Source organism: Bombus terrestris, chromosome 8, assembly GCF_910591885.1.
Source record: "Bombus terrestris chromosome 8, iyBomTerr1.2, whole genome shotgun sequence".
NCBI lineage: Eukaryota > Metazoa > Arthropoda > Insecta > Hymenoptera > Apidae > Bombus > Bombus terrestris.
Genome location: NC_063276.1, coordinates 5,001,342 through 5,014,072, shown reverse-complemented (window position 1 = coordinate 5,014,072; position 12,731 = coordinate 5,001,342). Strand labels below are relative to the sequence as shown.

At 36.7% G+C, this 12,731-nt stretch overlaps 1 protein-coding gene across 1 annotated transcript in view; it reads right to left on the bottom strand.

The window, feature by feature from the left end:
• LOC100648324 (homeobox protein Nkx-6.2) overlaps positions 1-12,731 on the bottom strand; it is a 46,263-nt gene that overhangs the window by 23,664 nt on the left and 9,868 nt on the right. Inside the window, exon 2 of the mRNA XM_003397198.4 lies at positions 8,548-8,658. Within this exon, the coding sequence (XP_003397246.2) occupies positions 8,548-8,658 (111 nt within the window). The remainder of the gene's footprint in view (positions 1-8,547; positions 8,659-12,731) is intronic.

Below are 12,731 nucleotides of genomic sequence, written 5' to 3'. Positions count from 1 at the left end.
TCTACGATAAATGAGAGAGAAATTAGTACAATGCATCGAAAGCATTGTTATAGAAGGTTGTATGATTATTTGTAATTATTTAAAAGTCTTGAAAACATGGTTTTCGAAGTATAAAGCGAAAAATGTTGTCCGGCAGGAAACATGGAAACTATTGCATATCGCGCAAAAGAAAGTTTAAACGCAAAGTGGTAGAAGAAAATGTCATAATTGTATAAAATAAATTTGACAAAGAGCAAAGAGTAAAGCACTTGCGACGTACTTGAGCCCATCGCTATTCTCTCCGTCGCTCCAACAACATCGGCTCCCTTTCCAAGGAGTCGTTATTTCTATTCATCCGCCCGATAGTTACGAAAAAATGAATGAAAAAAGATAGATGTCGGCTACTACGAGCATCCGGTACAAAGAGAACAGAGATCGTTGCGGGTCGTTCCCAAAGAAAATTGGAGTCAGTGACGTTTTCTTCGATTATGAGGATTTAATAATAACTTCGGAAGAATTAAGTTTAGGTTCTGGACAAATTGTATTTAGAATTTCGAGAAATTAGGAATCGAATTATACGTTTAGAATTTCGAGGAATTGACAATTTCACGTGTTTGTAATTTTGTGAAACATTTTGCTGGAACAGTAAAATTATCACGAAACTTATCGAACCAGTCGGAGTCGTGGTCACTTTTATCAAGCAATTAATCTTCATCAATTTTCCGTCATTCTTCTTGCCATGGTCCGCGCGTTTCGTCCCCGACGATTCACATAGGCTATCGATAATTACGTCATAAATTTACATCTCGTTACACGCCAAAAATGTTCTGTACGACATATCTATTGAAAACCATCCAATTATTCCACGATAACACGTCACGATTGCAACCTTTTGCGGTATATTCGATCCTCCACTTCATTTACCTCGTCGACGTTAAAAACTCATACTAATCGCAAGAACACATTTATCTCGGTTATCGTAGAAATAAACCGAGGAGCAAAAGTTTCGGGAACTAAATACGAAGGAACATTTTGAAAGCAGAAAGGAAATTATTTTTAAACATAGAAGAGTACCGGGATTAAAATATTTTTAGAGTAAATGATAATTATACTATTTTATTATTAGATTGATCCACGCGAAGTGTCTCTTGGGAGTTTAAATTTGCCAAGTCAATATCATTCGTTAAATTTCGCTCTCTTGTCAATTGTTATATATCAAAGAGGAAAATCTCAAGAGATCACGGCGAACGGAATAATTTTTTAATTTTAATTTTTTAATGGTTAACGTTACCAGTTCGTACTTTTACTTGTGTTTTTGACAATTACAATTACGGAAGAAATAAACAGGATCAAACTAAATACTGTTCTACATGGAAACAAGACTTTACTAGCTAATAACATTAGTTGAAATATAACGTAAAGGGGTTCGTGTAGACAAATGGTCTCTACACACAAGGAAATTTTTCTACGTTTATTTGATTATCCGAATCACACATAATATTCGAATGCAAACTCTTCAGATTCTTGTTCTTGCTTTAATTACAGAAACCTGAAATCTTCTAGTTCAAGATTTTCTTAAAACCACTACCTACAGATAGATGGTATATTAATAATTGATATCGCAATATCAACACCATTTTTTCCAATTTCTACATTTCAAATAAGAAATATCATCATGACGCCATAGAAAATCGTCCCACTAGAAAAAAAGGGGAGATTACGGTTTAATTTGACGGAATAACGCGTTTCAAGGGTTAAACACTTGTGCGATAGACCGCAATGATGGCGTCTCGGCGGGTGTCGGCACGTGACTGCCACGTGGGTTCGCTGTTCCGCAAATAACCAGACTTTGTTATCGTTATCCTTGCCTTCACGGCTGATCCTGCTTACTCCTGTAGGGATACAAGATCCTACGGAATAGATAACGCCGTTGAATAGAACGACACGTGACAGAGGGTGAGATTGGCCTGGAATTATCGCGACGGAAACACGTTCACAGACGATCTACCGCGAAAAATTGTGATTAGTATGTATCTTGGGGTTTCTAGTTGATGTTGCGAGGTAATAGCCTGGAAAATTCGCAGGAAATCGCGCGAACATCTAATTGATACAGGGATACAGAGGAAATATAGCATTTTCGGAAAGTCAGTTGATTGGACTTTGGTAATTTTGATGGCCAATTGTATTTGATCTTTGGAAATTTTAATTTCTTCGTTTTGGGATTTTGGGAGAGCTGGGTGTTTGCAAGAACACGGTAAGATACGTCCGGCTGGTTTTCAGTAATTTCGATGAATACACGGTCGAGCTAATTGAATTAAACTGTAATTTAATTACGGAATTTAATTACACTGTACTTGAATTACACAGTAATTACGTATATTTACGAGTAATTACATAATTCAAACTTCTCAATTAATTACATAATTCGAACTTTTCCAATTAATTCTATCGCTAATTACCTTGATCACCAGCGTAATTGAATTACTATGTAATAGCATACGATGTAATTGAATTACTTTGTAACTGTAACTCATGGGGTAAGTCGATCGTAATTCTGCCCAATTCTGGATAAATAATGGTTGGAACAAATCTGTGTTTTTCCAATGGCAATAGACTTTGACTGTGAATTTCATTGTTATCCATTGTATCGAGCGAGACGAAGAAAAATTGGCAATTTTACTGGCTTCGAAATAATGTTTGCGAATACGTAGTTATTAATAATGATATTTTTATGTCAATAGTATTTATAACAATATAATTTTCTACGGCCGAGTCTGAAGCAAATGATCAGTACGGTGCACAGCGCGAAAAATATAATAATTAATAATATTCTCATATTGATAACATCGAAATATAACAAATAATCCAAACAAACGACCATTACAATTTATTGTAGCACAGAACAGAATTGTACTTTTGATATTTCATATATCGTTTCATTTATACTTGTCCTGTAGCATTTTACGTATTTCCATTTCTATTAGATGCATAAACATTCTCACTGTAATAATCGCAATTTAGCACGACGCCCTCGGTGCAACCAACCCTTAGTGGAAAATCAATCTTGCTCCGTAGAGATGACAGGATGGCAAACGACTGACACGCATAAATTTCCGCAAAAAGCGCACGGACTTATCGAATTACCGGAGCAAGAGAAAGTTGGTTGGCGTGAGTTTACGCAGTTTCTAAGTAGATGAATAGGGGATATCGCGTGAAACGTGTAGCTCGATCGTGAGTAGAGGGTGGAGAGTGCGGTAAGCAGCTCATTAGAACCCTCCCCGCCGACTGGCCATTATTGCCTCGTTCCGTATTCCGTTACAAATTGCTTTATTAAATTAAAGTCCCACAACCCATACTGTTGTGACGACCCTACGCCTCCTCTTTCCCTTTTCACCCCCCTCTCTGCATCTCCTCTTTGCATCATCCCCCATGTGCCGCGTAAACGCGTCTGACCGCGTGCTGCCTTCTATCCTTGAACCCTTCTTAATTACCATACCAACAATTTGACTTAATATTTTTCCTTTGCATTCTCATTTTCTATTATATCTGTACGGGGGCTTCGTACGATATTATCTAGTTTTTAGAATTTTATTTACATATTTTATTAAATGCCAGATTTCCTAATTATCATAGCACCAATTTTACGCAATTATCATCTACTAATAATTGTACTTAGTTACCATACGCTCATCATCCATATTCTACTTAAAACTACTACTACTACTCTCTCGTGCTTCTCATTTTCTGAACATTTTTCACTTCACTCAAAATATTTATCTTCACCACTAAATCTTTAACATTCTTCCGCTAAGCAATTTAATTTAAAACTACCCTACACTCCTTCACTTTTCATTCTTTCAACGTCCATCGAAACCATCTTCCTCCTTTTGTCAACATTTTCTAAATCAACGCTTACCAACTCATATTCTATTTAAAACCACCTTACCCTTTCTCTCTATTCCTTCAACAGCTACCACTCCATCAATCGAACACGTTCGTCTCCACCAACAAATTTCCAACATCCATCTCCTACTAATCGATTCAATTTGAAACTATCACACTCTCCCTTACCTCTCATTCCCTCGTCGCCCATTGAAGCTATCTGCCTCCTTCTTTCAACATCTTCTACTACAACACTCGCCATTCATATTCTACTTACCTCGTTCTTTGCTTTTATCCTTTCAACGTCTATCACCACTCCATCCACCCAAAACATTCATCACCACCGCTAGATCCTTAACATCCATCTGCCGCTAAGCAATCCCATCGTCGAGCCAATTCAGAAGGTCCAGGTATTTAATAGAAATATAAAACCATTCCCATGGATGTAATATAAACGGTGTCCCGTGACGGTCGTTGAAGGATCAGCACGCGAGGCCTGTGCAACCGATCGACCTAACAGCTCGGAATATAAAGCACGTGGGTATCGACACGGTGCCTTTATATTTCCACTCGTAACTCAAGTCAGCGAAAGAGAAACAAAGCGATACGCGAGCAAGGGAGAAACGGCAGGAAGAAAACGATAGAACAGGGAAGAAAGAGCGTGGAGTACACCGCAGATACGTCCATGCAGTTAAAATATTGCCCAGAGTTATTCACGTGAGTGTGGAAAGCAGGGGCTGGGCCTCGCAGGGATACGAGGGTTGATATTGAATATGATATTCCGGATACCGTGGCGGACCACGGTATACCCTCTTATATTCGTCCCACAGTGACATCCGTGGCCGACACGACACGCTGGAACAACACGCGGCCCCGTTTCCACGTCCACGCCCATCCACGCGTTCCTGCGTACTTACATGCCCGGTATCCTCTCTGTCTCGTCGCCCTTCTTGCTACACACACCCCCTTTAGCATCTAGTTTCCCTGGATTAAGTACCATACACACGGCGAGACTTGTTTCGTATTGCTTATAGAGGGACGATTAGGTCTTTGGATACAGTGGCGTGCAAAAAATTTCTGACTAGATATTTCTTTTGCTTTATATTGGAAATTTGATAAAAGGATTTTTATGTCTGCCATAGACGTCGAAACTTACGCAACTACCACAGGAGATCACACAGACTGATAAGGTTTATTGCATTATCTATTCATTATTATAGTACGGAATACAAATCAAGTTCGAGTGTTTTTACTTTGTACATTAATAACGAAGAGATCCGAACCTGAGTACGCGATAGCAAACGTATTGAAAATCTTTTCTCTGTAATTATTTACTGTCATGGAGAATATGAAGAAAAAGAATAAAGAAGAGGAGCGGTCTCGCGGAAGTTCCGTAGTGGTTAAGAATGAAATAATATTGGGTAAAAGAGTATGACGAGCAAAAGAAAATAGTATAACACGTGAACATTGTAGTGTTGCTGTATGATGTTATTTAACGTTCTTTAAAATATCGATTCGGTGTACGGGATGTAACAGAACGCACAGGACTCACTTCGAGAGCTGATCGTACACCTAAAATCAACGAGGAAGGTTCGTATAAACTTGTGTTCTATCTGTTTTCGTTTATGAGATATAACGAATTCCCGGTTTTGATTTTATGTAATTAACTTTACGAAACACGTTCAAATCGATCACTTTGCATTTCAAGACAAGTCTGTAGACCTTTTGTCCTGGAGTCAGTCTGAATAGAGTTCCTGGTGTTTCCTAAATTTGTTAGAAACCTTCCTCCTGTAACGTCTCCTGTACGTAACAGATTCGTTGCATCTCATAGACGAAGACAAATAGAGCATATGTTTATACGAACATTTTTTATTGTTTCTAGGTGTAAAATCAGATCCCACATATTCTGTTACACTCTGTATACAATGAAAAGTATACCTGACCAGAAATTTTTGCACGCTGTTGAGTAGGTAAAGATAATATTTGGACAAACTATTGCGAATATCTTGAACAGATTTTCATAAACGAGAGTTGTGTATATTGATAAAAACAATAGTTAATTCTTCGACAGTATTCAATCTTATTTTATATTATCCATTCCTCCTGATAGAGATTAGTAACAATTAAATTAAAAATTCCAAAATTAAACGATCTGACCTTAAATTCTTACGATCTTTAATAATCCAATGATACCAATTAAAAACTAATAATGGTTAACGTAAATAAAAAAGCAGTAATTCAAGATGAATACGAATTGGTCTTGAAGACACCTTCGGGTAAGTGACATTAAGCCCCGTTCAATTTCGGAATGTTGAAGCGATATATGTGTCCCTATCCACATTCCAAAAGTTCATTACGTAGATTTCCTGTTAGCTACCTATTTGATATAAATATGCAATTTAAACGTTGCAAATATGTATATTTCTCGTTTCCATATGGTTTATTTGTCTGTACCTATGTCACAGTTCATGATGGCTATGTGCTAACTCTGAGATGGTGTGTAGGGTGCTTTAACTTTCGCTCGGTCTTCTTCTGCTCGTAGAACGGTTTCATCCCCTCGAAACAGAGGCGGGTTTTTGGTTTGGGTGGTGTGCGTGGCTGGCACATGTGCCACCGGCGGGGCTTGATGTATGCTCTCGAAAGGGGATGCTCTTTCCACCGACGTCACGTGTTCTTTCACTTTGTGTTTCTGATTTTTCCGCTCTTTTTTTTCTCTGCGGCTGCCCTTAATCGCTTTCACAAATCGCCTGCGGCCTCCGGCTGCTTGAGAATCTGCCCTCCAGTTGGACTTTTCGCGAGTGAAGCGATTTTTGGAGGGTGAAGGTGAAGATGCGAGCAGACGATGATGGGCATTTCGAGGAAATTCCGAGATTTTCCTATCCTTTTCTTTTCTACCCACGCGGCAAACGTAGTATAATTTCAATCTACTGTAAACTATCATAATATGATAGCTTAAGTTAGGTTGAAGATACATCTGTTTTTGAATCAGGATGTTCAGGGAAAGTTCGAAGAATTTGCTATCTTTTCTCTTTTTAGCGATGAGAGGAACGTTAAGCATCGATTGGTACTGTCGAGCCTGCACAAATGATCGCAGTTTATTACAAACTACTTTTTTATACGCAAACGAAACGTCGCACGGTACAAAATTAATGCCAATATGATAATTATGTAGATTGTTCTAGCTTCGGAGAACGTTCCGTGCGTTTAGTTCAAAAGAAAATTATTGTGCCAAAGAAATTTACGTGCTAGTGAATTGCTATAGCGTACAGTAGAAGTGTGAACGTGTGAGGATGCCTGACTCTTCTACTAGCCACATTGATTAATTTTCTGAAGAATCTTCGAACGGTATAACAGTGTCAATGGCAATCCTCTTATGTCTCAAGGTCGTAACGTTCAACGAACGCGTAGTATCTGAACAGTCATGGTCACTGGCGATCGATATTAATTTCTATCATCGATATTTTCCAAAAAGTGTATTTTTCAAAAGAGTTATGTATTATTCTTATCGTAATTGCAAATACCACACAAAAATCTACCGTATCGTACATATGTATTGAATTAAAGACTTAACAAAAATAGAGGAAAAAAGGGAATGGAAAAAAGTGAAACGAGGTGGTTGAAGTGAAAAAGATTGGATTCAAAACATTGATCGGTGAGGTTGCTGGAGATATTTCTCTGCCCACGGGATATTTCGTTTCGGCCGATATTAGTACAGATTTGACAGCTGCTCGTGTTTGCTTTTGCGGCGAGGAAATCGGTTGACCAAAGTGAAGAAACACGTGTCGCCGGGCCACGCTAAATACCGCTTCACAGATCTAAGAAAACAAGTTTTTTATTCGTAGACAGGAGAAAAAATTGAAGACGAACGAATTGACGAAGGCTTGGAATTCAACTCCAACAGTTTTTTCCCCCCGAAGCAAATATTGGAACTTAAGTAGAATTAAGATGATCTACACATTTACTTTATTAGGCTATATTTTACGTTAGATCTGTTTCCATATATATTTAGTGTTCTGTATAGTGTTTTACTCGTTACACGCCACGATAAGGATAAATTAACGAAGAGTAAGAAAGAGTAATTAAAATTTTAGAATATCCGAAAAATCCCAGGAATGCCACGCTTCTCTTAAAATTGTTATATAATTTAATTTTAAAATTATAATAAATGTTTCTTTAGTGAAATTAAAAGACGATATGTCTTATTCGTTAAGTAAGAGATATTAATGACTGAAATTAAAAATATTACAAGATTTCAGAAAGATACATCTTTTCTGTTAACTCGCTTCAAAAATAACATCGCACATTTTAATCGAAAGGAAAAAATACTAACAATTAAAATCTTCTAATTTCATATCTTCTTAGATATCTGTTAAAAAAGTTTCAGAAAAGGAGTACCTATGTTTTCTTCTATTTACAGTTTCGAAATACTTAAAAGAAATGTCTCGGTGTTGAATGATAGGCGAAAGAGAATATTCCAGCAGATTCAAGAAAGAAGTCTGTTTTCACGGAATTACGTTTTTTCTGCGTATGTTTTACAACATAATGCAAACATAAAACTCTCCACGTTACGACATTCCGTTTGTTATCCTATTTGCGAAACATCGCGAACAATCTCTGTTCTAATACATTGAAACGAAGAGTATATTTGGTAGTAGGCGAAATATATATCTCGGAAAGGAAACTCACGTGTGTGTAGTCTTGCTCGCCATCCCAGGGGATCACTGACTAATCCCTGAAGACCTGGCCAATAGACAGCAGGATGCCGTGGCTCCGTTCTTTGTTGGAATTGCCCGATACCTGCATTCAAAGCAAACACGCCATGAACATACGCGTACACATAGATAGTATCCTCTCTTCTTTAGTTTGCCCGCTGCATTTGCTGCGTTTCATTCTTCTTTATCTTTGTCGTCTATCTTGAGATTCTCAAATATTTGTAAAATTCTTAGTATTTAGAAAAATGTAAAATTGTGAATTCCTCTGTGTTGAATGTATGGTTTCATTTAATATCTGATGTATAAATATACAGAGTATATATGTATATGAAGAAAGGATAATACAATAGAACGATAATATCAAGTGTTGATGAATAACTCGAGAAGATTTTCTGGATTATGAACTTTTCTCCAGATATTCCCTTTTACCGATTATCGCAATTTTACAATTAACGAATCATACTATATATGCCATTAAATTGTCAACAATAAATTATGTTGTACAGCAATAATACACCGAGATACAAAAGAGTTGAATGGAAAAATTGCATTTCCGGAGAGACGCTCTTTTCCGGTTTAATATTTCCACAAAGAAATATAGAATAAAATCGAAAAGCGAAACATCAAAGAATATCTTTAAACCGATTATTTCAATACGTACTTCTGCCATACATAGTCATGTGAGAAATGATAAAAAATAATATCTGTAGCGACACATGAGTCAATGGAAGATTTGAATCGGGAGAGACTCTTATTATTGTGCCTTGGAATACCAACGTTGTTTTGGTTTGCCAGGTTCAAAGGTAGACGAACTCGGAACGAAACATTATCGTCGTTATTTGTAATCGTCAACCGGAGTTACATTTCAACTCTCTATAATAACACCGGTCGATATAAATAGACGAACGTGCTCTCTAGGACAGCCATTACAGCGAGTCATTATAGCGAGTGATACAGTCGACTAGCGAGCATAGAGTTAGACAGTAGCATTGAGCGAGCGACGATTACGACCGGTATACACTATTACTATACTTGTACTTAAAGTGATTTTAATATAATCGACTATTACAATTTTATCATTCGTCTCTTCAATAAACCAAGCAACACGTATAATAAACCACCTGAAAGGTTTAAATGATATTTAAAAAGAGAAATGAAACGAAGTCTGAACAACAATTATAAACAGATAAACAAAATCGAAAAGATACAAGTAAAATACACGAATGTGTAATTTCCTAATTATACAGCGTTATAGAAGCTCAATTTAAGCTTTTACGAAATAAATTCAATTTTCTGAAATCATTTTTGTTGGTCAATTTCAAGTACAACAAATAAAATAAATAATTTTAATAAATCAACCAACACGTTTAATAATAACAGCCTCATGCCTTTCTGCTTATAAGGTCTTTAGCGTTTTCTTAAAATTTAATAAGCTGACAAATATCTTTGCACCATATCGTGTAATCTTGTAACAGAATTCTAATAACGATTATTTTATGGAAAATGTAACAAGATGTCGTTTAGGATACCGTGGTGATTTATGTAGCCGAATGGCGTGACAATATGACAGCAAGAAATTCCAACAGGAAAGTGATGTTATTTGTATCCCCTTCGCAGTTCCCTATATCTTTCAAAGAGATCGCGCCAACGTCGGAGAACCGCAACGCGACGCGTGTGGCCACGAACAATCCAATCACAAGAGAGGTTTCCACTCTCGCAAAAACTGTTTAACCCCTTCAAACCTATCGTCGAAATTACAGTTACTTTGCATCGTTTTAGACGGAGGATCGTCTATAAAAATTCACGTTTACACGAATTTTGAAGTTGGCATTAGGGAATTGAAATCTATAGGGTGTTCGTTCGATTACTTCGCGTCTAAATATCTGGAAAACAATACGTTTTCGGCAGAAATGTCGAATACAAAAGTTTTGCCGTTTCGAGGAGAAAATAAGTCTACTATCCTATTTATTTTTTTCCTTTTTTTGGGGGAGCGTCTCTAAAGATATTTGAAAAGTCAACTTTCGTCTTTTAAGTGGGAATCGTACTTTTCCTTCGCGGATTTTTATTCTATGTGGAAAAAGAGGAAACTTTTATGCACGTGGAACATTCTTTTATCAGATCTCATTTTAAAAAGATATTTTAATAAAATGCATACTGATTTTGGCTTTGCTATTCCCCAAGTAGACGATGGGAAAATCAAGCGATACGAATGGACGTTCTTCAATTTTTCTAGACATTATTAGCCGATAAAGTAAAATCAATAAAAATCCCACTCTTTTATGCTACCTTTTTATTACGCAAGGGACTACAGTAGTTCCGCACGATCTTCTCAAGATAGCTATCGTAATTACTAGAAAAATCGTAATTTGAAATTATCTCATATTTAAAAATTCAATTGTAAAATTTAATTTCAATTTAACAGAATTCTAAAACAATTGAATTATTAATATTAACAAATTTTATTACAATCATCTTTTCACTTTATACTTTCATATCTTCAACCAGATTTTCGAATACTCGAATTTTCAAATTTTTGTCAATTCACAATTCGTATAAAATTCTACATATGATACTTTGTATGGTTTCGTTTAAATCCTTAAATCTCTACAACCTTTTGAATCACCGATAATTCGAATAGAAAATATATAACCAAAAAACTCATCGTAGATTCTAAAACTTCTCGAAAACTCCTTAATTTTGCTGCACGGTAACCTGACACGAAACGTGTTAACCAAAGCAATTACAACCGGAAGACCAACGACCGTAATCACGCTTTCACAAATTGCTCTGAACCCTTTTCCTTCGCTCTTAACCTAACCACCTAACGCTCGCTTTATATCAGGTTTATAAAATCCCAGTTGGTAATATTGTTGCATTGGTCAGTCGTTAATCGTGGCTGGTACAATTCGAAGAAAAATCGTACGGTTCTTTCTCTTTCTCTTTCTTCTTTTTTTTCCCTTTCCTTTAGGAAATCTCTTTAGCCGTCTACCAATAAAACGTTATTTCCGTTTTTAGTGTTCTAGCGGTTCTCGGTTCAAGAAACCGGCGCTGGAAACGCAACGCGTTCGAGATACGATCGTTACCCCTTTTGTCCGTTACGTTCCGATCAAATAAAATTTATTGAATCGTAAAAACCAGGGCGATGCTGCATGCTCATCAACAAAAATATTCGGCATCGGTGTCGTAACCGCTCGTCGAATCGCTGGACTCACTGATTTTAATTGAACCTCCAACGGAGATTTTTACGGGGCGTGCGTGGTCTTGGAGTTTTTCAGGGAAAATCGGTTTAAGGAATGTCGAAATGATTTTGGAAGAAGGTGGCCGAGTGAGCGGACTAGCGATCGTGGCTTAGAAAAGAATGTTTCATTAATAATCAATTTTAGAGAATAATATCGTGTTGGCTATTAAGAGTATCAAACTCGTGGTGCAACATTGTATTTATTGTAGCATTTATATAGATACTGATTAAATTGGATCCACGTACATTGGTGGCCATAATCTCGTGTTAGCACATCCCGCGATATTCAGTAGAAATTGAACGCTCGTCGCTGTTTTCACTTTTTAATTATTTCATCGTAAATCCTATGCTTCGTTCGCATTATACGTATCTTATGACGTAAAGTAGTAACTGTAGCTAATTTGGAACAGTATCCAATATGGATGTAATATCTGTATGGAACGCTGCAGTATCTCGGCAAGTAATTAACAAAATCAATCGCCAACAGTGTAAGATGGTTCGTTAAAAGCAAAGGACGAGCACGTTCACGTTTGAGCCCCACTTGGAAATCTGTCGGTGAATGCAGTCGATCGTTATGTTTGAAAGCCTATAAAAGTTCTATAGAGGCGAGTTAAAATAGTGAAAGTTTTTAGCGAAGACGAGTTAAAGAATATTACTTTTGCACGATTTATCATTAAACGTGCTTGTCTCTGAGCGTTGGAAAAAATGTAATTAAATTTATATGAACGTTAAATTTATTTTCTTCTTGGTATAATTATTATTCTTCTGTCGAAATACGTATGTACCTAATACGGAACACATCGAGTGTACGTAATATGTAACGTGTCAAGAATTCTGCGAAGCTAATAACGACGATACAAAATTATATTTATCTTGTTGCGGCAATTGCAAAAGATAATAGCGAAGAATAGATTCAGTTC